Source organism: Peromyscus leucopus, chromosome 10, assembly GCF_004664715.2.
Source record: "Peromyscus leucopus breed LL Stock chromosome 10, UCI_PerLeu_2.1, whole genome shotgun sequence".
Classification (NCBI taxonomy): Eukaryota; Metazoa; Chordata; class Mammalia; order Rodentia; family Cricetidae; genus Peromyscus; species Peromyscus leucopus.
The window spans coordinates 16,081,313-16,107,081 of NC_051071.1; the positions used below are offsets into that span (position 1 = coordinate 16,081,313).

Consider the following 25,769-nt stretch of genomic DNA (forward strand, 5'->3'; position numbering starts at 1 on the left):
TCCTTAAAGATAAGCTGCTAACGGGCAGAGGGCTAGATCTGCAGTGCCAGAGTAAATAATACCTTGAGTGTCCCTGCTCTGGGACCTCAGCCAGCTGGCCTTAGAGTCAGTCTTTGTGGTGAATCCACCCAAAACCTCCAGACCCTTTTCTTCCTCATCCCAGGAAGCCAGTGGAGAAGCCTGATGGTGGTCTCGGGTTTTGGTTTTTTTTTTTTTTTTTTGGTTGCTGTTTGAGGATGGGGGTGCTGTAGAAAGGGTCCAGTCCTGGGAGAGTCCCACGTCACTGTCAAATACAAGCTCTACTTCATCTCTTCCTATTTTGACCACTCTGCCCCTGGGTCCTCTGCAGCTTAGGAGGTTCCTGGCTCACAGAAAGTAGCTCAATGATGGCGTCATCAACCGGCTACACAAGCTAGTACACCTACTCTCCACCACCATACACCCTGCTAGCCGACAAGCACACACCCGCTATTCTTAGGAAAGAAGAGTAAAGATTGCTGGTGCAGTTGTGATTTTTTGTTTTCCAAGACCTGGGGGGAAAGGTGATTTGTTGTTGTTGTTGTTTTAAAGAACATTGAGCACGCAGAAAAGAAATTATATGTCACTTAACCTTTCTGGGATCTTAGCTTGTGCATCTGCGAAATGGGCTAATAAGCACCCTGACACCTGAGCCCTGAAAGACTTAGCTTGGGGGAACAGGCTAGGAAAGGGGGGCGGGCCTCACTCACACAACTCACTAGGGCAGTGCTTTTTCATTGCCTTGATGAGGGTGATGCTTTCCCTCTAAAGTGTTTGCTTGGCCCTCAGTATTAGTCGCCCCCTGCCCTTCCTACATACTTTCTTTTGCTTCTTCTCCCCAAGGGGATTTCTATCTGTAAATATGAACATGGAAACGCAGGCAGCTTTGCCTAGCTATTTCGGAAGGTGGATGGTGCAAGTCTGACCCGGATCTGGAGCTGAAGGGGACAAGGATCCCGCCTTTGGCAGCATCCCGGGGCAAGCCCCGCTGAGAACTGACTTGACTCCAGCTTTCTCGCAGTTCTGAGTCCCTGGAGCCCCTCTGGGTCTCGGGTCCCGGCTCCTACTGCGCCTGTCCCCGCCCTTGCTCCCCCGGCTCCGCCGCTCCCTGCGGCCCTTCTTCCTGCCTGCTCTGCTGCATTCGGAGCTCGGTGGCTCTGGACTCCCGTGTCCCGGTGGCATCTCCGCGTCCATTCGCGGCGGCAGGAAGCCGGGACAAGGACACGCATGGGTCTCCGCGCGACTCATCTGAGCACCTGAAACCCTAACTTCAGCTCGTGCAGCCCCTTCCTCCCAGGGGGCCGCGGCGCAAGGCACCGGGTCCCTGCGTTTCTGATCGCCAAGCACATGACCTACAGGACCGACTGCTCGCCCGAGTGATGCCTCGAAGGAAGGACTGTCCAGGAATAGAAGCGAGGAGAGAAGCTTCTAGAATCAGACCGTAGCCGAGAGCTCAGGAATCCTCCAGTCCCGCTGGGAAGAAAGGCGCCCTCGGACGCTCAGTCTCCAGCAGCGGAAGACAGAAGCCGGAGTCGCGCACCCTGTTCCCGGGTCCCCAAGCGCCCTGCACAGGGCCGGCTACACGCAGTCTCTAGGCGCGATCCTCTCCTTCCCGCAGAGGCCGGGGCTAACCCCTACAGGATGGCAGGCAGCTACCTGCAAAGGGACTTTTCCGTCTCTTCGGGCCACTCGTCCTCTCCCCAAAGGAAGCTTTATCTCAGGACTACCTTGTGCCCAGCCCAGCAAGCCCACGGCCTGCGGCACCCTACCGGACTCGGGGAGCGCGCTTTCCCGGGGTGCAGCCAGGGGATGGCCACACGCACCCGCACTGGCGGAGGGATATGCGGTGACTGCCCCCACCCCCACATTCCCGGAAGTAGCCAAGGAAGTGCCAGCGAGTGAAATTATCCTTTGGGACCTTTATGAAGGGGAGCCTGCAAGGTTGTAGGCTATTCCTCCGGTATTCAAACTGACCCTACCCGGCAGAAGTTTTTCAGAAAAGTGTGATTTTTCAGCAAGCATAACCGTAGTCTGAGCTATTTTTTTTTTTAAGACAAGGAAAGATGGTATTTATTTTTCTTTTTTAAATAAAGGCACAGAAAAGTTTCCAAATAGTCACAAATGAGTAACTGCTCAGCAGGCGTCCTTTAGTTTCTTGTTCTTTTCTCCTGGTGTTTTTCCCGCGCTGTTAGCATTCTCTCTGATCTGCAGGGAGCCTTCAATGTTTTTCTTATTCATTAGACAACTCAATGAAATGTTAAAATATTTATTTTTCAATAATCAGTAGCCTCTCTCTCTCTCTCTCTCTCTCTCTCTCTCTCTCTCTCTCTCTTCTTTTCTTCTCTCTCTCTCTCTCTCTTCTCTCTCTCTCTCTCTCTCTCTCTCTCTCTTACTTTCTTTTCCCTGAAGGTTCGCACAAAATGTGTCCTTTCATTCTCTGTAACATGGATGCTAAGCATGAGCGGTCAGCCTCATCCAGTTGCTTCAAAGGTAAATGTTTGCAATTGCTGGCTGCTTAGCGGGCCTGCCAGACATCTCCCAGCACTCAGTAATTCCACTATTAGTGTAGAATAGATCAGGCTTGAGTTCACTTGCGATTACTTCTTGGGAAAAAAAATTTCTAGGCTTCCCAGCTATTACAAGTAAGATTTTGTTTATTTTTAAAATAGGAGTTATATAGTTCATAAAATAATAACCATTTACGGTTGGAGGTTTTAAAAAACCCCACTATCAACACAGAACTAAAACTACCCATACAAGCAGTGACCATGCTTAGGGTGGTTAGTGTCAGTCCTGACTGTCCGACAACCTTCATGCTTAAAAGTCACTCTGACACAGTGCCACATCAAAACGCACGCTGTAAAGGCGTCATTGACATATATTTATGTATCAATAAAATATTTGGCCCTTCCTTTTCACTATTATGTTTTCTTTAAAAGTTTTTAGAGCTGGGCATGATGGCACATGCCTTTAATCCCAGCACTCAGGAGGCAGAGGCAGGCGTATCTCTGTGGGTTCGAGGCCATCCTGGTCTACAGAGCCAGTTCCAGGACAGCCAGGGCTACAATGAGAAACCCTGTCTCCAAAAAAAAAAAAAGAAAAAAGAAAAGTTAGTTATTTTCTTTTTGAAGTTGTCGCTGGTACGTTGTCACATGCTCCTGGCTTGGTTTCAGAAAAGCAGGTGAACAATTTGAAGAGCCCTGGTACCAAGGTTTTGTGGCATTTTCATCAAAACCCATTTGACTTCTCCATCGATATGAAGAGTATTGGGCTTTTTAAGTCACAAAATTACTTCAGTATGATCATTGTGATTCCTTCAGAAACTAAGTCAATGTTGGAGGTCAAAGTTAGCTGCATGCATGGTCGCCTACCCCAAAGTTTCCCTATACTAAGGCTCCCTGCATAGTCTTAAATCAAATAAAACATATATAATGCTTTTAATGTTTAAGAACAGAAGCAGCCTCTGCTGTGTGAAGGTATCTGACTTTCATCCAGTGACCTTTCTCCCTGATAACACTAAACATTTGCTTTGGGAGTCATCAAAGGGATGTGCACACAGTTTTTCTCATTACCAGTTTCATCCTAGCTCTTCTAAAAGTGACTTTTTTGATTCCTGAGTAATATTGTATTCTGGATGCCAAGCATTAATATGTCCATCCTGCATTATCCAGGTAGCAGCTACCTTTTAACTCAACTGTCAAGGAAATCCACACTCAGTGCCAAGCAACCACCCACAATTTTATTTTCAGAGAGGTTGAGCCTGTCACATCAGTTATGGCTTTTCCCACATTGACTGAGAAGGGAGGTGGGTCAGGAATGAGAATTAAGTGTTGGAATTAGTCTTGTGCATTAGTCAAGTAGTTTGGCTGCACCTATACTTGACATCCTTTGGTTTGAAAAAGATGATTCGACTATAATACCTTTCCAGTGAGTCCCAAGTCCTGTGATCTTCTCTTGTGGTTACTAGTATCAAACCTCACCCTACCCACCCAACACACACATTCCCTCTCCCCACCCCCACCTTCACCAAAGACTGGACAGTGAAAAGTTTAAAGTAAACAGGGCTGCAGTTTTTCCATTGTCCAGTAGACGGCACAAAAGATCAAGCCTTTAAATACTGAACAAGACAAGGTGGTTTGGTTATATTTGGAGTGGATGCCAGTGGCCTGTTCTTTTAAACAATCAGCCAACATTGGATCTGTACAGCAGAGAACTATCTCAAAACTAAAAATAACTTCGCAAAACTTTGAGACAGAGTGAGATGAAAGCATTTTTGTGTATCTGCACAGCAAATGTATTTCCTTCAGAAAATACATTAATAGTTAAAAGGAAGAGAGAGAGAGGGGGGGAGATATTACTGAAGATTTTATTAATTGAAAGCTACTCTTAAGGAAATTAAGTTGAAAGATCAAAATTAAAAAAATGAGACACTTCAATTTTGCTTAGCTTCTAATGGGTAATTATTTGCCCTGGGCCTTCAAAATTTCATTATTAGAATATATGTTATGTTCTTTATTATATTCAAAATACAGCTCAGCCTCAAACATTGAGCATTGCATTTTAAGAGTTTGTATACACATGCATATATAGCATGCTGTAAAGGAGAGAAATTCTCCTGAAGTTTTGTATGCAGCCTTGGGGAGGTGAGGCTTTGAAGGCTAAGCCCATTAGAAATAATAGTTAAGACCTCTTCTCTAGTGCAATGTATAGCTTTGGCTAATATTTATATTTTAAAAGACCTCTATTTCTTTCCATTCTGCAGAGCCTGTTGAAGTTTGGGGGAAGGCAAAGTGTAGGCTAATAACTCATTTCCCAGTTAATTTTATTAAGAATTTATAGCACTGTTTAGAAAGTTTTAAGACAACCATAAATTTTATTAGGAATATTTTATTAAGCCCTCTATTTAATTAATAAAAGACCTCTATAAGTTCTGAAAATGTCAGAGCTGGTAATTATGTTAACCAGTGTAGTTTTCCCCTCTCTAGAGACCAAAGCATTTTAATGATTTGAAATAGAGAATAAGGCAAGCAGCCGACTCCCAACATTTCTTTCCCCTGGACTTTTGTTAGGCAGTCAGAAGATAGTGAGTCAGGCATTTTCCCTGTGATGGTCAGAGGGCCGAAGCTGACCTCTCATTGACTTCTGAACTGGACCCAGACAGTCTTTGTTTTCTGAAGCAAAATGTAGTAAACAATTCTTCCAGCCCTTGTGGCCTGGATTGCTTTGGGACACTTGATTAACGTCCCTTCCTGATCCCCCCCCCTTATCCCCCTTTCCTATCACCTAACCTGGTTTCTCCCTTTAATAGCCGTCTAAATAGTTTATTTCAGTTTTCTCACAGTCATCCATTAGCTTTAAACTCTTGGTACTGTTCTCATATCGCATCCAGGCTCTTATCTCCAGCATTCCTCTATTATCTCCACTAGATTTCAAATCCATTTTCTTTAAACTACCCCCATCTCTGTTTTTTTTTTTTTTTTAAATGCAAATGCTAATGTAGGGTGCTGTTTGGAGGGCAGAGGACTGATAGTGTTTTTCTTGAAGTACAAATCCCAAGCTCACACACTCCAGGAGAACCTCAAGAGAACCACAACATTTTAACAGGCATCTTAACGTGAGGTGCCAGATGATAAAGCCTTATCATTTTGTGAACACAGCTGCCAAACTCCATTGATTACCAGGGCTTTATTTGTGTTGGGCTGGCAAATACACACACATTTTACCTTCAGAGGTGCCTCTTTAATTTTGAAGAGTTTGGGATCTGACTCATCGGTGTGAACTTTTGAAACAAAAGCCCAGTTCAGGATATGAACTTTGCAGAGCTCCTCACAGAACAGAAAGTTGGAGGAAATTCTCTGAGACTACCCGCAGCCCAGAGGAACATTGCCTGCTGTAGAGGCCTCCCCGTGAGGTAGATGATAAACAAGGGAGCCAGGGGCTCAGCACGCCCCTTTCTTAGTCCCTGAACTCTAACTTTGGGAAGACCCTGGGAGCCAGGAAGGGAAAATAGAAAATAAAAGTTCTGTATCTTCAAAAGTAGGGCTAGCAGCTAGAGCTGAACAGGAGGGTTTTGCCAAAATCAAAATGCTATTTATTGTCTTTAAAAAGGAAACACTGTAAATAAGCTTAGGGTAGGTACATCCCAGAACAGCACACACGTCACAGTAATTTATGTAACTTGCTGAGATATCTCGAATTGCCTCCTCACCTCTCCTTTTAATAGATGATTAATTGCTGCCTTGCTAGATTTTTTTTATGGCTACTATATTGCAATTCTATTCGTATGCAATTTCTCCCAGCAAGCCCAACTGTAATAACTGTTTGCTAATTGTAAAATCCTTATCCAGAATGAGGTTTGGGCAAACAATTCATACTACTGTAATTACACTGTAAAAGTGTTTTAGTCGCTCAACTGTTCAGAAGTAGTCTATGGAGGCCTGGGAGTAGCTCTAGGTCAGCTGCACATTCATAAATGGAAAGTTTTCAAAACTAACAGGGCTTTATTTTAAGCTCACAAGTTCAAACTATCCTAGTCTTTAAAGGAAAACCTGTGGGTAGGTAATTAAAGTATATTTTAAGGTAACCTGACACATCCCTGGTAAAACCCCACAGCCTTGCCCTTACTTTGAAGATTGTGCCTCGTTGAAAAGTTTCTTACCTGAAAGTTCCTTTGCCACTTGGACTGCTAAGCAAAAGAATTGACTGAAAAGCAAGAACCCCAAATAAATCCTATTCTCAAAAAATCTGTAGTTTATTAAAACTGACCTTGTCCAAACTTGAAAACCTTCACGCAGAGTTAGGGAAACTCTAAGCCCATTACTTAAGTCGGCCTGAGACTCCCTTGGGCTCTTACAGACTAAGTCATCTACGTGTATTTTACAGTAAATTTCTCCTAGCTAAATTATATTTAGACTATTGCTCTGGCGATTCGTTTAAGAATTATAACTCAGACGTGCTCAAGGTGGAGTCTGGTTTAAAGGTCTATCCCAATTCCCTCTTGACCCCCCTGGGAGTTGTGCTGGTGCCCCGCAGGCCTCCTGGGCTGATGACACTCTCACCCGGCAGGACCCAGCAGTGGTGGACCCACTCAGGTGCCAGCGGCATTGGTCTGGAGTTGGGGAAGAGCTCTCAGGGTGTCTGCCCAGCTCAGTCGGTTCTATACTTCTCTCAGAAAAGTGTGCTGCGTGGCCCAGCCAGCTCAGATTCCCAAAACTTCGGAAAAATCTATTTCCCGAGACCGGGAGGCAATTCACCTGGCTCTTCCATGCCTGGTTTGGACGCACAAGCCTGCATTAACCTTCCAAATGATACATCGGGGCATTTGTGCAAGAAAACAGTGCACAAGAATATAATGAGAAAAAGGAAAAGATCTTCAAACTTGAGTGTCGAAACAAAAAAAAATAAGAGAGACAGAAAGAAGACACAGAGGCACACGATAAGGGATCGTGGGGGCCTTTTATTGTTTTAAGCAGTCAGACCTCTTTCAAGGCAAAGCCCATTGAAGGTTTGGGGTGAACATATGTCAGCCCTTCAGGTGTTCGTTGTTGGGGGCGGGGTGCTGTGCTGGAGGCCCGCAAGCCTGGTCTGCCAGGCTTAACCGACACGCACGGCTGCTGGAGTGAACCAGCCGCCCAGCGTTGACTTGTGCAGAGTGCTGAAAGAACTGTGGCTGTTGCCTAGGAGGCTCCAGCGCTCGATGGAACCTGAATCCGGCTCGAGGTTCTAGTGACCACCCTGTGTCTCCCGTTCCATGGAAGCCCACTCAATAGAAACTTGAGTCCTGCCTGGAGACTGGTAACAAGTCTTTGACTTGGAGCCTAGGAGTTGGCTCCAGTACGTTTCAGAGATGCTAACCTTTTCCAAACAATCTCCGCGTGAAGGGAGCCCCCTAATCTTTCTCAGAACTCTCCGCATAACCGCCCCCCGCCCCTGGAGTGAGGGTTCGGTCCGCAGCTGGCGATGGGATGGGGGTGGGGGCGGTGGGAGCGCGGGCCGGCTGCTTTGAGGGAGTGAGCCTTTTGGCCACCTTCAGGGCGGGAATCCGGAATGGCAGTTTGCATTCCCAGCAGATCGAAGCTCCCTGCTGATCGATTATTTGATAATTGATTTTCCCCGCAGCCAATGCGCGGCCGCTTGGGCGGGGACGCCTTCCGATTGGCGGAGCCCTCTCCACGGCTGCCTACCGAGATTTGGGTGAGCTCATTTTCCAGTCGACCGCAGGGGGAGTTTTCTGCGAGGTTTCAGCTTGGGGGGGGGGGGGGGGATCCTCTCCGAGCCCAGCGAGCTGAGAGCCCTGCCTGGGATGTGAGGTTTCCAGCTGCTATCTAAGCCGATGAGAGCCGGGCACAGAACCACAAAGAGTAAAATAACCCCACTAAATAGAATAACTGAGGTCAAGCGCGGAGTGAGAATAAAAAGACTTAAAAAAAAAAAAAACAATTTTTAAGTCCGGGGTGTGGTATTTCAAGGGAGAAAGTTAAAAACCAGCGGCTGGTTGGAGACTTCAAGTTGTGGGCAGGGTCAGCTTTTGTCTGAAATCTCAGCTTCCGAAGTGGATTTCTTTTTCTCTGGAACTGGGAGTTTTCGCGGGGCTGGGTCGGAGATAGAAAAGCAGAGGGATGGAGGTCTGGGAGGCCGGCGCCGGGCGTCGCCTCTGAAGGAGCTGGGGTGCGCAGCCTCTCCAGGCCAAGACAAGGCCGAGGCTGGAACCCCGGTGGCGTCGCCCAGACAAAGGCATCCCCGGCCGCAGCTCAGCCGAGCTCTGCAGCCGCGCCGCGCCCCGGGCACGCAGCTGCCTCGGCGACAGCGCGACCAAGAAAGAGCCCCCCGGTCCCGCGGCTCCCAGGCCCCGGCGGTCCGCGGGGTCTGGCTGCTCTTGCCTGGGTTGAGTTTCGCTCTCCGGCGGTCATAAATAGCTCGGTGTTTGTAAACAAGCGCTAGGGGCACAGTCCCCGCGCTCGGCTCATTGTTCCCTCCCTTCCTCCCTCACTTCGCGCTGGGGCTGAGGGCTGCCAGGCAGAGGAGGTGGGGGCGTCCGGACTCAGAGTGACAAAATGCAAGCATTTCCTTTCCTCCGGCCGCGCGTCCACTTCTGACAGCGGGGAAAAAAAAAAAATCGCAAAACAAAAAACTCTAAGCTGGGTCTGCAGAACGCCCAGGCGACCGCCACCCCACCTTCTCGGGACTCCTAAGCTGAACCTTTCCCAAGCCAGCTCCAGAGCCTCTTCTTGCTCTGGCTTTGACTTTTCTCCTTGGGGAGTCTAGCAGAGAATCCAGTACTTTTGGCATCACCCCCCGACCCCGGAAAATACTGGCAGACCCCAATAATTTCGAGGAAAGTCTTGAAGTCTTTCATGAGCGGAGCTCTGAGAGAAATAACTCCGGCATTTGCCTGCCCTGCGTTTATCCCCAATTTATTTCAAGAGTCCAGTTTGGGAAGAGAGGCTGGAAGGCGAAGGAGTGAAAAGAACACGGGACGAAAAGCCGGCGGTCCGGAGCTGCAGCCTGCATCTGTGTGCATGTGCCCTGGGTGTGTGGTGTTAGTGCCTGGGCGTGCGAATTCATGGAGCGCCTTTCTGCCTCTCCAGTGCGGCCAGAGCTCGCTTCGCGCACCCACCCCTGCCGAGGAGCCTACTTGCTGCAGCCCAATGCATTGTGTAAGACGCGACCTGTTATGGCCACCACTACTTCCGGGTTCTAGCATTCTGGTCGGAATCCACCTCTCCGCCTGTGCAACACACACTTTACACACGCACGGCGACTGCAAGCGGGCAGCATCGATCGTGGCTCCTTTAAGACAAACTCAGACAGACATTTTTTTAACCCTCCTCTCTAATCTCCCTCCAGTGCTGCAGTTGCAAAGAGGGAGAGGGAAAGAGAAAGAGAGCGAGAGAAGAGAGAAACTGATTAGGAATTAGGACTGATTCAAGGGAAGCGGGCGCTAGGGCTTTGTGCATTTGAATATTAACATTTGAGGTGTTCTGACCAGAAGAAGACAGAGCGGATGATCATTCATTCACCACGTTGACAACCTCGCCTGTGATTGACAGCTGGAGTGGCAGAAAGCCATGAGATTTGGTAGTTGGGTCTGAGGGGCGCTCTTTTTTTTTTTTTTAAACTGATTTTTTTTGGGGGGGGAGAAGATCTGCTTTTTGGTTTTTTTTTTTTTTCCTCCCGCTGCTGTCTTGGAACCGGAGCGCTTTTATGCTCAGCGACGCGGGCGCCTTGCTTCAGGTCCGGTAGACCGAAGATCTGGGACCAGTAACTCACATTGCTGGAGACGCAAAGGGATTTTATTTCTTTCTTTTCTTTTTTCCCGTGCTTCATTTTTTTTTTCCGAGGGAGTCTGCATATTTGTTTCTTTTCACACTGGCCTTAAAGAGGATATATTAGAAGTTGAGTAGGAAGGGAAGCCAGAGAGGCCGATGGCGCAAAGGGTACGTATTAAAAACAATTGTGGAACTCAAATGTGAGATTAAATTGAAACGTGGCTGAAAGACACTGCTGCTAAGTTTCCTCTTTTCTTTCTCTCTTTTTGAATGAGGCTCCCAAAGCAGCGGCCTAAATCGACAGGTTTACTTAATGCATTTGTAGCTTTATGCATGTTAATTCTATGATTGCTAATTCAAGTAATCAAGTTGTATAGATTCCTAACCAACAGCTATATAAATAAAAATACAAGCTCAAGGAGTCACCTGTTTTAAAAGAAAAGAAGAAAGAGAAGAGGGGGAAGGCTACATACCCAGTGCTATAATTTGAGCATTTAGAGACCAAAAGTTTAAAGCTATGTGTAATTAAAATAAACAGCTGGGAACTTCTGCTATATTATCGATTATGCCCATCTTTAATATCAGTAGAAGTAAGTAGTATTTTTAGATAGGTAACTGTCGTAGTACAGCGAATTTTTTTGTTGGAAAGTCATTCATGTTTTAAAAGTAATTTTAATTTGCATGGATTTTTATGCAAGATAATAAATTTGCAGATTTTTTCTTAGATAAACCCTGTACTAATTGGATATTAAACACACAGCTACTCACTTTTAAAATGCAATACTAATTTGCCCAATATTCCTATTTGAATGGAAATGCCTTGAAAGTAAACTGAGACAATGACGACCCAGCTGAGGTGGCTTCCTAAAAGAAAGGGGTCTACAGAAAGGCTTCCTTGCATAATTTGTGTCCTGGCCCTCAAAGCCCTTTTTGGAAAAGAAAGTTACTAGCTGACACATTTTTCTTTATTCTCTTGGTTCAGGCAAATGTCAGCATTCTTCAAACTCTCTTCACACCTCTGGCTTTAAGAGGATGAAAGTGGCAATTCCCCTGTCTTTGAAAGTCGTTTCACTCTCTCTCACCCTTTCCAAATCTTAGAAAAAGAACTTGCCTAGAGTAAAACAATTAGAAAAATTCAAATAGCTGAATTTATCACAGACAGTAATGACAATCAATTTGAAAGCAATCCCCCCTGCCCCCCCAGGTGGGTTTGGATGTGTATTTGCTTTTGAATTTGCTTAAAAGCTAATGAGTAACAATTGCTTCCCTTGACTTCTACTCTAGGGAGAAAGTTTGTGAGGGTAAAAAAAAAATAAAATAGAGCCTTAGTTGCCTCCTGTATAGCTTTTCTTTAAACTTGGAGGGAACCTTGCCCAGCTCCAGGCTCAGCTGCAAAGTGCAGCACAGGCTGCCTTATGTACACTTCAGTGTACATACATAAGGGGCCAGTTCGTTTTGTATAATTTAGCAGAGTTTGTTTTGGAAAGCAAAGCATACGTTGTGTCTTGCAGGACTGCCCAATCCCATGCTGGCAGGGAAATAAAATGAGAAGCCTTTCTGAATTCACGTGCTTGGCACAACTATTCCCATCATAACTTTAAAAAAAAAATCCCCCTGAAGTGTAGGGGCTGTGAAGCTAGGCGGGTCTGCTACACTGTCCCGGCACGTTTTATTGTTGTGATTTTCGGTTTCCTCCTCCAGAAACATGCGTGTTTTACCTTCCGCCTCCGGGAGAATGCCTCTCTGCCGTTCCTTCTTCCTTCCTCCCTTCCTTGCCAAAAGATTTTGGATTTCTGAATTAGTCTATATGGACACAAGTTAGGACAGGAACCTTCATCTCAGATGACTCTCGCTGAGAATTCTAGAATTTTTACTGTTAAAATAAATTTTTACAATAGAGAGCTAAACTTTAGAGATGTAAGGCCATGGAATTCGGGTTGAAGGATCCAGCTGGACTGACCTTTTATAAGCTCTGTGCCCTACAGTTCCCGTTTACCCGCACGGCCTCTGACCCTTTTTTCTCTTCTGTTTGTCATGCAGTACGACGACCTACCCCATTATGGGGGCATGGATGGAGTAGGCATCCCTTCCACGATGTATGGGGACCCGCATGCGGCCAGGTCCATGCAGCCGGTCCACCACCTGAACCACGGGCCTCCTCTGCACTCGCATCAGTACCCGCACACAGCTCATACCAACGCCATGGCCCCCAGCATGGGCTCCTCAGTCAATGACGCTTTAAAGAGAGATAAAGATGCCATTTATGGGTAGGTATCATGGGCAGGAGTTAAGTAGTTGAGACGCGATGCTGCCTCCATTTCCTCGAGCCCTTGGAACCGGAAAGTCAGAGCTCTCGATTAACAGTACAAAACTGGCGACTTTTCATTCACATTGCATGGAAACCCGGGGAGAAGCCTCCTCCGCATTTCCATTAGCACTCGGTGCAGGCTCAGCGCCCGGCTTGGCCGCCACGTTGGCCGCCAAGGAGTCCCAGTGCTGGAGTGTGGCTGCCTAAAGATTCGGCATCCCCTTTCAGACTCCGAAGATCTGAGACCTTGCTCGCTCGAGTTAGCTCGAGAGCGTTGGGGGTTTCAGAGTGTAGGCGCCTTTGTGTTGGAAAGAAACTTTTAGTTTAAGGGAAATCTTTTAAGCCATTGATTGTTCTGACTCGCAGAGTTTACTCAGCCACCGTCTGCTGGTTCTGCTGGTGCACAATGAAGTCAGGAGGACAGCTGCAGGTCAGACAAGGGGGGACATGTCTTGCTTTAAGGAGTTTGTTCAACTGAAGTCAAGGACTCTGAATTGACACAGACGTTTAGAAACTTCTAGACGTTTTGGCACTTTGTGTTCAAAGGAGAAACCTTCAGGATTTAGCCAGAAGTGCTTGGGGGATGCTCTTCTTCGGGAGACTTTCTGGCCAGGGTTTGCTGTGTTCCGTCGGCCATTCGATTAGACCCTGCGTTAGAAACCCTTTGGAAAGTTACTTGTACTTTACTGTGTGCTGATGTTTTGGGGACACTCTCCCCACTTTTATTTTTAAACTTTGTAATAACTTTCATTTCACTTTCCTCTTTTAAAAAAAAAATTAATATTGACCCTCGGCTAGGGAGGGAATCTTTTTTGCCTGGTTTCTGGTCCCTCGTGCGGTGGGCTTGCTTAAATCCCAGCCTCCTCTCTGCAAATGGTTTAGGCTCCAGGACAGAACATTTGAGGAAGCTTTGAAAAAGGACCCCAAACTGTTAAATTCCCAGCTGGGCTGTGAGAGCTAATAAAAGGCTCCTTGAGCATTAAAAGTCTTTTTTTTTTTTTTTAATGGGCTGAGGCGAGTGACATCTAGGCCTTTTAGATGTTAGTCGCTTAACCACTCTCCACTCTAGACGAAATGGAAGGGTTGACTGTAAAAGCATTTGAAGGAACTTTCTTTGTGGGACTGTGGGGAGCGTCTGCGAAGGGAGGGCAGGGTTGGGGAGTCCTGGAGGACCCCTTGCTTCTCGGGGGCTGTGTGGCAAGGGTCGGTGGGTGCTGTCCTGTGACAGTCGGTCCTGCAGCCACAGAGGCCTCAAGTTTGCTGCGCGCCTGCCACCGAGATCCCCTGAGCTTAGGGATCTGTGCGGTGCCTCGGAGGAAGGCCGAGGCTGGTCCTCTCCCACCCCTCGGCCTGCGCGCCTTGCCTTCCCGGGGCACCCGGTCCTGCTTGTGCGGCGGAGGGACGAGGGTTTGTCGCGGTGCGAAAGTTAATTCAAAATGGCTGCTGGAACCGCTTGGGTTTTATTCGTAGCAAATGTTGCCAATTTCTCCGGCCAGATATGCTGAACTGATCCACAGACACGGTCCGGGGCTCAGGGCCTCCGACTTCAGAGCCCTAGGAGCAAGGGGGAGGTGAGCCGTCACCTGGGCGGGGGTGAGCAGAAGGGCAAAAGCGGATGATCAGATCACCCAAGGGTCTCTCTGCCTCGAGATACTCGGGTTGTTTCTCTTGGGCGCCTTTTTTTGGTGACTCCGGACTAATCATTGTGTTGTTTGTGACTGTTGTATTTTCTTGCAGACACCCCCTCTTCCCTCTCTTAGCACTGATTTTTGAGAAATGTGAATTAGCTACTTGTACCCCCCGCGAGCCGGGGGTGGCGGGCGGGGACGTCTGCTCGTCAGAGTCATTCAATGAAGATATAGCCGTGTTCGCCAAACAGGTCAGCAAAATAAATGTTAAAAAAAAAAAAAAGTAAAAAGAAACAAAAAAAGAATCCTGCTCCCCACCCCCTTCCCCCGCACTCACACATGCACACACATACAAACACAAAGAGAGACGGAGAGATAGATATATAATTTCTCAAAAGTAGCCAGAAAATAGTCTCCCTTCAGCCACGCGTGTTACTGCCTCCCAGAGATTTTCGTCCAGTGAGTGTGTTTGCAGATCATCACCCATCTTCACACTCACTCACGGTCCAGAAGCTCACTAGGAAATGAAGTCAGGAACACCACACCACGCTATGTGGCTGCTTTGGAGTGGCGGGCGAGCAGCGTTCCACATAAGCGGAGCTCTAGCTGAAGTCAGGGGCGCTCTGGGCTGGTCTCAGGCCTACTGGGTTCACACTGAAGTGTTTTCCGTGAGGGACGAATTTGAGTCACGAGTCCCTCTTGGAGGTTATATCCTACCCCTAACAGTGTAAATGGGGCAAGAAAGTAGGGAGGCGACCAAATTTCATTTCATTTTTTTTTCTTTCCCTTCTTCCCACTTGTGTTTAGATTCGCGCAGAAAAACCTCTATTCTCTTCTAATCCAGAACTGGATAACTTGGTAAGAGCTGACCCCTCATTCCCCTCCCTTATCTGTGCACACGACCTCCAGCCCCCAGCCCTGAGCTTTCCGGACAAATCTATCCATAGCTGCAAGTCGACTGCAAACGTTTTTTCTGTCCTTGGACAAGTGTTTGGGGCCTGGATCCTGGGGTATAAACTCATCTGAGATGGCCCAGGAGCAGCAGCTAGGGAACGCCGGCTTTTGTTTTTTATGATGGCCAGGCCGCACAGCTCTAATCAGCCTGGGGATTTATCTCCCCGCCTGTCAGCGTGTATGCTTAAACCTTGCGGGACTTCCAGCCTTATGAGTCTCCTTCATCAGGGCCACGGTGAGGGCAGAGCCCCCCGCCCCCAGACAACCAATTGGCATCAAAGGTGCATGGACAGAAGGCAGGAAAAATTTTTGCAAAGTGCAAAGCCACTGCTTGGGGAAAACTTTCCTGTAACTTCTTCATAGGAAAAGCTTAGACAGTGGTCCTCTGAATTGGGTTGGGGGCAGTAAGATTCGGGAGGGGGGAAGCCATGGAGAAGGAGAGTGTTTATGATCCCCACTTAGATGTTTTGTTGTTGGTTTAGCTATTTTTTCTCCTTAAGAAATATAAACCTCTAGATGGTACCCAGTCGCTGCTATTAAGTTTTAGTGTTATTGCCATAAATCAAAATAACTCTATTTATGGGGGGAAGGGGTGAGCTTGAGATGCTAGAGCTGTGACAGCCAATTTTCTGCAAACCAGGAATGGAGTATTCATTCTTTTTGTATCTTTGCAGATGATTCAAGCCATACAAGTATTAAGGTTTCATCTGTTGGAATTAGAGAAGGTAAATTCTTTATTCTCCCTTCCCTCCACTTCCCTTTCATCCCAAGCGCGCTGAAGGGAGGGTTCAGAAGGACTGGAGTTCAGGCTTCCAAGATATTTGCATAAATGTCTTTTTTTTCTGGTAATTAGTGTCAAGGCCAATCTTAGCGTCCATTTCTCTTTGCAGTTTAATTACAATTTCAGCCACTAAAACCGGGATCACAGACACTCTAGCCTCGTGTACCTTGCTGGCTTTGTGTATCCGCTGCACTGCTAGGCACCCCAGTGCATGCTTAGAATGCCGGAGTGAATTTGTTTTACAAGTTAATGCCTCTGTGTGTGTGTGTGTGTGTGTGTGTGTGTGTGTGTGTGGTTTTTTCTCTTACTTCTCTTCTTTGCTGTGTGTGTGTGTGTGTGTGTGTGTGTGTGTGTGCTCTGTTTTAGTGAGTTTCTTGAAGACAGTTTGAGATCAGTGGTAGGTCAAACTCGGAAGGGGCTGGGAGAAGGACAAGTGGCCAGAGGGAGGGCATGGCAGAGCTTGCTCAGACACAAAGCAGGTTTGAGAGTTGTGTCAAGTCCTTGAGTCTGTGATCCAGCACACACCTCACCTTCACACTCAAGAGAGGGTGTGGGGTACCATGATTTTGCTAGCTGTTCTATAAATCTCAGCAATAAAAACTTAATGCATTGTAATTCAAACTAACTTTAAATTGCAAGCACTCCGGGGATTTCTTGTGAGTTCTGCATGTAAGGGATGCCTGGGGCCTGTAAGAGTTGGCTTTATTTAGACTTAAATATTTTGAGTACTTCTTTTTAAAAAAAAATCAGTTAGATAAGTTTTTATGGCTGAAATATATATATATATATATATATTGGACAAAGGCAACTTGGTTTGGGTTGTCAGGCATGTATCTTATCTCATCACAATACAGATGTGTGTGTGTGTGTGTGTGTGTGTGTGTGTGTGTGTGTGGTGTGTGTGTATCACACATTTTCCTTAGAAACTTTGGGGAAAGCTTTACGGTAAACTAACTGGATGAAATTAAATAGTTTACCTTAAGTGTCACCCATGCAGGTCACCTCTGTAATGGCCACAGCCCCAGGAGCAGATGAATTTAACATGGGTGTTGAATATGTTGTAGCCTGTGAATCATCTTGTCACTGTCAATTTTCTGGGATATCTCTATTTTGCAAGAAAAGAAAGTTATTCCTAATTCTGAATGCGTCTGGGGGTCTCTAGAGGACAATTGCCCTGTGTTTCCCCCATTTGGAAGTTTGGCTCTCACAAGGGGGGTGGACTGCACTTGTCAATGTCGTTTATGCACTCCTGATTATATTTCCATTTTTTTATTTCTGTCATAATGTAGGTACACGAATTATGTGACAATTTCTGCCACCGGTATATTAGCTGTTTGAAAGGGAAAATGCCTATCGATTTGGTGATAGATGACAGAGAAGGAGGATCAAAATCAGACAGCGAAGATGTGACAAGATCAGCAAATCTAACTGACCAGGTATGAGGCTTTCAATTTCAACATCCCTCAGAAAAAAATCTGTATGCATATTGCTTGCTGGGTCACTACCACCTCCTTTATTATTTGCATATGATTAAGTCCCTTTTAGATACATTTCCATCAAAATGAAAATTTTTGAATAATGTGGCTATTATTGCTTCATTAAGGCTGGCTCTGGGGTTCGACCTGGAGAGATGAGCTTGTAAAAGCTTCGCCTGCAAACTTGACCTGTTTCTTGTCGCTTTTAATTTTTGTCTTTATTTTATTTACCCTCCATAATAATGGGAGTGTTAACTGCCAGTGGCCACCTCTGATGGTAGGGCTTTGTTCGTGGGCATTTCCCCCCTTCTATCTTGAAGAAAAGAAAAGTGTAGGGGCTGCGTATTTCTTATTTTATTAGGAATAAATCCAAGATAGGTGGTCTAAGAAAGACAGTGAGGGTTTGAAATCTAGCAAACGCTGGCTATTTTCTCCCTGTCTGCACGCTTCATTAGCCTGTCTTGTCAGTTTTCCCCGGCCGAACGCTTCTAGACCTCACTGAACATTGCTTTGTGTGGTATTCCCTGCAAGCTCACCCATTTTATTGTACTTAATAGAAAAAAATAAAAAGCAGGCCGAGGTTAGAAAAACAGATAAATATGGACTTTTCTCCTCCTCCTTCCCACTCGTCCTCTAGATGGTGTGTGCTCTGGGCTTTCCGCATTGGCAGCTTTTGGCAGGGTGAGCGTCAAGGACGCCCTGGCGACTCCCTGGGTGTGGAGGGCAGGGGCCCATGCATTTGCTCTCCACTGCGGCTCTTTGCCTTGCCCCCTCCTCTCCAGCCTTTCCTCCAGGCCCCTTTTCCCGCTGCAGTGCTAAGTGGGTATGATTTTTATTTGGAGCTGGGGGTGGCGGTGGATTTTTCTCTTGTCACTGGGGCACCACCATTTGCTCCCAGTTTCTCTTTCCTGTTGCTGTGTCTCTGGATTGGTCTAAATGAGTTGGGGAGAAAAAAAAAAAAAAGCAATGAAAGTGAAAACCTGAGGAGCGAATGAGATGAAACAGGGTCCTGGACAGCTCTGGAGAGCACTGCGGCAGTCGAGAGAGTTAAGCTGTGGCCTCCTCTGCCTCCAGCCCCATCAGCAAAACCCAGAGCCCTTTCCGACCTGAGCTTGACTTATGTGTGGCTTCTTGGGGGAAACAGCAGCCCGCCTTTGTTAAGTCAAAGGCCAGCTACTCCACGGTTTTTCTCTGGAAGTTTTATCATGGTCACTGCCGGCCAATGCTGTCTTGTCTCAACTTCATTCTTAGTGGCACCCTAAAGTATGCCCCCAATATCTTTGAATAATCCCCGGCAATTCCACAATTTGTGCTGAATTTCTTCTTTGCCCACGAGTGATAGGGCAATGTAGAACTCCAAAAGTGCCAGCAGGAGAGGTCCTCACTCCTGTTTGGAGAGTTGGAAACTGGCCGGTGTGGATGGACGCACAGATCCCCCGCAGTGTGTGCAGAGGGAGGTGGGAAAGCTGCAGGCGCCCCCCCCCGCCCTAGTGCCCCAGGCTTCCCAGCCACTTGAGGGGCTCAGTCGCCAGTCCCGTTAAATGCAGATTCCACTAGTAGCTGCTGTTGAGTAAAAATTGTAATCCAACAAGCCGAACTAGAAAATGGGATTCGAAAAGCTCCGGAGTGCCGCGTACATAAAGCTATTTGAGCAAATTACAAGAACCGCTTAGGGGCATGAATGAAATCAACACTTTAATTGCCTCCAAAATGAAGATTTATACCCCATTTTCTCAACGAATCATTATTTTATTAAAGTCAAAGATAAAGAACCAAAGTTATGGGGTTTGGGGAGCGTAGAGGATATAGAATTAATAAAACGTCATTGAGTTCTCCCTACGCCTTCGCAAACTTCCCTCACTCCGTTTCATTAGTCTAAGATATGCGTCGGGTAAACACGTGCCTTTTCTTCTCCCTTCGTACCTACAAAAGGAGAATTGTGCAGGCAGTCCATGCTGCTATGATGTGGGCTTCGTAGGTTTGTCTGGGTTCGTGGCGCTGTGGGGTCGTGGTGAATGAGCTTGACCGTGTGACCCCTTGAGCACACCCAGCTCTGGTGGACTGAGGACAGCAATGGATGTATGTTCTTCATGTTATCCAGTTCCAAAAAGCCAGGAGCTAGTGTGCCTGGAAAGGGTCTGGGGAGGTGAGGGCAGCGTGCTCCGTTGGTGAGCTTCCCTCCGCTGGCTGATGAGGGGTGAAGGTCAAGGCACCAGAGCCATCCCGTGGTGTCCAAGTGTTTGTTCAGAAGACTTTGGGGGGGGATCCCCAGGGGATGCTGAACCCCGGTTGTGGAGCCTCAGGGGGCCAGGCCTGGAAGAGTGCCCCCCCCCGCCCGGCCCCCAGTCTACGAAGGCGGCCCAGTTTGCTTGGGACCCGACACTGGGTGCCCTAGGGGACTTGACGCCTCAGGAAGGCCTAGTTAGCTCATTAACCGCTCTGCCTCTAGGGTCTGCTGGCACTACGGTTTATTTTATTTTATTTCCCCTACCCCCTCGGAGGGCGCCAGGGTCTAGGATCAAAGATTTTGATGCCAGTCGATTTCCTGGAGATCTATTTAAGTCGGTGGAAATGCACTTGGTCATGTAATGTTGTAGGCCTTACAACAGTGTAGGGTTGTTTGTTTGTTTGTTGTTTGTTTATCAGATTAGAAGCTATAATGCTATTCTCCCCCACTTCCTGGTGGTTCTCGGTCTTCTCCACTCTTGGAGGCCATCTGGAGGTCCCCTGATCATGCCTAGTGGTCGCCAGCCTCCGGGGCGCCCTCTCCCGACCGGCACGCTCTGGCTGGGCGCGGACGCTCGCGACCCCCAGGGGTTGCGGGCAGCAGAATCAGGAGTTGCCCGCCTCGGAGGAGGAGATAAAGGGACGGGCTGAGACCCGGGAGAGGACTGAAAGGGAGGCGTGCGGGCAAGGGTTTGGCTGGGAGGCCACCCGCCAGGAAGGACGCCGGGCCGAGGCTAGGAGGAGCTGGGGACTAGGGGTCGTGGGTAGAACTGGGGGCGCCGGGCGGGGCCACCCAGATGCTGGACTTGAGGCGGTACTCCCGGAAGGAGCCGTCGCCTTCCTTCCCGGGGATATCTGTTCCTCTTTATTCCCGAATCGAAGCAGTTTTGACTCCAAGGACTAAGGCAGAGGAGCGGGGTGGCCACGTCTCGGAAGAAAGCAGAGATTAGCCAGGCCTGGGCTATGCCATCAGCAGCAGCGGCTCAGCTTCTTCCTACCGGGAAAGCTGGACGCTGAGAAATGGTGTCTTCGGATTACAGTTTTATTCAACAGCAGCTCTCCGGGGGTCCTCCTCTGAATCTGCATTTAACAGCTCCTGGGCCAGAGCTGGCGGCCAGAGCTGGGCGCCCTGTTGCGTGTTAATCCTGACTGGCCCAAGACGTCCAGGGAGAAGTTCTGTGGCTTGCTGAGAAGAGGCACGAAAGCCTTGCTGGCCCGGCAGGTTAAAAGCCAAGTGCTAGCAGACTCCCTGGAGTGGGGGTAGCCTGGGGGCGAGGGCAATCACAGCAGCCCCGGGCTTGGGCAGCCTGGCGACCAGGCCTAGAGGATCCAGGGCTAATCTGAGCTAGTGGGAAGGGTTCCCAAGTGGGCCTGGTAACTTTGGTTGCGATAGTCTCGTCTATTTCCGAAGTTCAGAATGCCCTTTCTGAAGCGTAGTTTGAGTTAAACGTTTTAAAACTGAAGTCAGACTTGACTGAAAGCTCTTCCTCACTCCAAAGTGGCACCCTCCAGGAGAGTTCAGCTTTCTGGTGGTAGAGGTTCCTCTAAGGGAGACAACCTAATGTCCTTCATGGCTTGAATTGGTTGCTTAGAAAAAAAAAAATAGATGAGGCACAGATGTTTACCAACACTAGGAACGTCTGCAGTGCGTTTTCATTCGCTATAAAACTGGACACAACCAGCAGCAGGTAGGGAAACGGGTCCTTTATCAGGTAGCTTGTTTCTGAATGTTTACATTTAATACACTTTTCAAGAAACTGTAAATGCTTCATAGGGTCCTGCTTAAGGACTTACTCCTGAACCTCTTGGTGCATAATACTTGTAAGACATAGAGTCTTAGTATTATCTAAACGTCACTGTGCATTGTTGTTGTGGGTCATGTGATCTACCCTTAATTCATTTTTTGAAATATGTCAAAGGGAAATTATGGCAGGATTCTCTTTAATGATTAAGTAATAAGGTGTTGACTGCTTGTCACTACATGGGCTAATTGGCATGCTCATCCTGGAGTCTTTGATGCTTTGAATTAAAAGTTACTTGTTTAGCAGGTATGTTTTTATTGTTATTTTCTGCTTGGCTTTTATATTTATGTGTGGTTTCTGAGTAGAGATAGATTGATTCTTAATAGGGGTGTTTAAAACATTTAAGAAAAACAGTAAGAGAAAAAGTATAGGGTCTAGTCTATGCAAATAGCCGAGATCAATTATATTGTTAAATGTCAGCCAGGTCTAAATGCTAATAGTACATATTACTACATTTTCCTTTTCCTAGCCCCTCTCCAATCCCTCTCTTCCCACCTCCTCTCCATCTGCTCCTTACCCCCTCCCTCGTACCCTCCTCCCCTCCTAGTAGAAGTCCCCAGCGCAAGTTCCATGGTTAATAGACAGCAATGATACTCGTGCTACTTTGTACAAAGCCAAGTCGCAACTGTAACTACTGCTCCCCGTTTAACTAGCTCGGAGGCAATAGGTCACCCCAACAGCAATTCTTCTCCTACCAGAACGGCTCCATTGCTCACCATCCCGAAGCACACAGAGTAGCTGTGCCTACTGTAACTATTGGGCTAGCTGACTGACTCCTGATAGGAACTGAGGAGATTAGATAGTACAGAGAAAAAGGAGCAAGAAATAAAGGATGGAAATGCGGGTTCTCCTTTCCAAAAAGTGGCCAGTAGGCTAAAATTGTCCGACTCTGACAATAAATTTTGAATCACTTTGTTCTCAGACACCCATATATTCATATCTTAAAATGTTTGGCATAGTCCAAAAGATGTAAAACACAGCTGTTGCTGGGCAATGGAAGGAAAAGTACTCATGGAAACTTCAGACTCAAAAAATAGACTGTTTGTGGGTCTGTAGCTGAAAATGGTTATTAAGGCCAGGCAAATAGGCCGAAGTTAGCACAGGAACTACTGTTGTTCTATAGGCAGCTTAGCCTCCCTTCAAAGCACATTTGGAGGAACTGCAAAGGATGACAGCAACTTTTCTTAAGATTCTACCAGAAATGAAAGTATTTTCAACATGGATTCAGAGGAAACATTTTCATATTGGCGACTTACGATTTCCATTGCCAAAGCAGTAGTTTCTTATGAAAAGTAAACATGTCAAAAATGTGAAATTGTAAAGCGTATGTGTGTGCTTGTGTGTATGTGTGTGTGTGTGTGTGTGTGTGTGTGTGTGTGTGTGTGTGTGTGTGTGTGTGTTTTACTGGGGATTTGAACCCTATCTAGATAAGTACTCTACCACTGAGCTACACCCCAACCCTAAAGGTTTTAATAAATAATCATTTAATCATCAAACACACCCCAAGGATGTACACAGAAACGTCTAAAGGAAAGCGGGCATGCAGCCAAACCTATAGGGCCTACCAGGGAGAATCAAAAAAATGAACATGAAATAAGACTTCCTGTAAGGAGGTCTATAATTCAACATTATTTGACTCTACTGTCAAGGAAGTAGTCGAAGGACAGTAAACTGATACGGTTCTCAGTCATTTTTGTTACACAGTCTTAAATGTTTGCAACTGTCACATTTTACATGGCCTTTTTTGGATTATGACATCTGTCATATTTGTATTGAACTAGTACTCAAATTTATGCTATACTTGAAACAAAATCTTTTGCCGTTTCTCCGAAGGATAAAAAAAAAATGGATATTTCAAATTAACCACAATTACAGAAATATTCCTTTACAAATAAAGAGATGAAGGTAGATGTATAGGACACAGTTTATCTGTCAGTTGTACAGATGTTAAAGGTTTTCAAAAATCCTGAATAAAAGAGAACTGTAAATCACGGGAGGCTGCTGTCTTGCTCAGCAGGAAATATCCAGCTGTGGTACTTGTTTAAAGTTAGGATCTACGGCACTGGAGAGATGGCTCAATGGTTAAAGCAATTGTTGTTCTTCTAGAGGACTCGGGTTCCATTCACAAAATCCACATGGTGGTTCACAACCATCCATAAACTCCAGTTCTAGGGCGTCCAATGCCCTCTTCTGACCTCCACAGGCACAGACATGTATGCAGCCCAAATACTCCCTATGTATAAAATTAAATAAATCTTAAAAATAAAAGAAAGTTAGGGTCTGGGAGATGGGACATGGTTCAACAGTACAGTGCTTGTCTAAGCATGTGTGAGGCCTTGGGTTCAATTCCCAGAACTACAAGCAAACTAATTTATGTAAAATAAAAATTAAAAAAAAAAAAACTCAAAACATGCTGGGTAGTGGTGGCTTACACTTTTAATCCCAGCACTATGGAGGCAGAGGCAGGCAGATCTCTGTGAGTTCATGAGTTCGAGGCCAGCCTGGTCTACAGAGCAAGTTCTAGGACAACCAGGTCTATACAGAGAAACGCTGTCTCAAAAAACAAACAAACAAAAAAGAAATGAATAAATCTGCAGAAATGAAAGAAAATCGAACCTTTATGTAGTATACAAGATAAAAGACTGTCTACTCTATATCATCAGCTTAATACGCTGTGATTTCAGGATTATGGAATTGTGGGAAGCTTTGTAATTTCTTAAACAGCCTCTCTAGGAAATACGCCTATATTGATCAATTGTTAGGTTTTCCACACATAACTAATGTGACATTTTAAATAAATGGTATAAAGCACACTTTGTAAAATAACTGAGAATATATTCATTTAAATATTTGTCACTGGAATCCAATTTCAATCAGTTAATACACTCAAGTGCACAGACTTGGAGCAGTTGGTAGTACTTTACTGGCTTGGCTAGTTCACTCTCCCAGACAGCTTCTCTTAATCTAGAAAATATGCTCTCGTTAAAGGGGAATATAAATGTACAAATCTTGAGAAATTATATTTTTTCACTTGTTTCAGAATTCCTAAAATCCACTAAAGTGCAATATAAAGTATTTATTCTTTAGTGAAAAAGGCTTGGCTCTAGATTTATTTAGTTATATACCTGTCCTTTAATGTTAGCACAAATAGACACAGTCAAATAAAAATAATGGACAGAATCAAATCATGAACTTTTCTGAAGGTATTAAAGGGTGTCATTGTGGCTTTCCCATGACATATGCACTAATGTATATGGATAAACTAATGGAGAATAAATAACTTATGAAAGTGAATTTTCTGTTATTTATAATTCTCAGAAACACATTTCTACAGTTGATTCTTTGACACTCACAGTTCAGAGTTAAGTTCACAGGCAAAGGCCTTGCCTGTGTGGTGTGACACCATCTTGAAAATCTTAAATGAAATATGTTTCTACAGACAACAAGCACTATTACAATTGGCACGTTTATGAAGTATGCCTTTAGAAACAACTGCAACCTTTCATTAGTTTAATAAGATTAATCACGTTTTTATAATTGTACCATTTTCTTTTTCATTTCACAAAGCATACACTCTCAAACTTTACAGTGGGTATAAGCAGAGGGCATTTTGAGTCATTTAGAATTTGTAACAGTGAATGACATTTTCAGTGATCCTGGAATTACCCTAAAATCAATATATAGCAACTCTTGCGTCAGAGCTGGACAGCACCAGGTAACCTGGAGGGATTGTGGGGGCTGTCCTGTGGGCTCGCCTGCTGTGGATTGCTGTAGTGACACAGAGCTGTGTTTCTTCCTTGTCTGGATCACTTGGAGTTTTTTTCTTGTTTCCAACCCTTCTATGCCTGAGATTCGAATCTGAGCTGCCTTGTGGGTGGTTAGGCACATGTGGAATTATTTCCAGGGAAGATGTTCACTGTTCCTTTAGAATAGGAATAAACAGAGACCAAACCCATCAAATATCGCTAACATTTGCTTTATAGTTAGGTGCAAAAGTGAAGCGTGTCAGTCTTGTTTATATTCTGGGACTGCCAACACTGGTGGGCAGATTGCTGTAGCTCTCTGCTCTTTCTCTTGTGGCTCAAATGGCTGGTTTTGGTGACTGTATTCTTAACTAATGGTCCAGATTTGGTTCCACATCTTCATGATTTACATTTTATTCTGAATTTACATTCCATCACGTCCCACAGAAACACTTTAAAGTGAAGTGTGTTTTTAGGACTATTATAAAACTCTGGAAAAGGAAATTTATAAAGAAATTGACACAACTGTCAAAGGACAAAGAACGAGCAGTTTGATGTCAAGTCAG

At 46.0% G+C, this 25,769-nt stretch overlaps 1 protein-coding gene across 2 annotated transcripts in view; it reads left to right on the forward strand.

Annotated features, from left to right (window-relative positions):
* The first annotated feature begins 8,875 nt into the window (after positions 1-8,875).
* Meis1 (Meis homeobox 1) overlaps positions 8,876-25,769 on the forward strand; it is a 141,363-nt gene continuing 124,469 nt past the window's right edge. The window contains exons 1-6 of one of the 2 annotated variants that reach the window (XM_028884546.2): positions 8,876-10,454; positions 12,327-12,553; positions 14,332-14,473; positions 15,030-15,080; positions 15,851-15,901; positions 17,247-17,393. In XM_028884546.2, coding sequence (XP_028740379.1) covers positions 10,443-10,454; positions 12,327-12,553; positions 14,332-14,473; positions 15,030-15,080; positions 15,851-15,901; positions 17,247-17,393 — 630 coding nt within the window. In that variant the 5' untranslated portion in view covers positions 8,876-10,442. The remainder of the gene's footprint in view (positions 10,455-12,326; positions 12,554-14,331; positions 14,474-15,029; positions 15,081-15,850; positions 15,902-17,246; positions 17,394-25,769) is intronic. The other variant, XM_028884544.2, reaches the window with a different exon arrangement.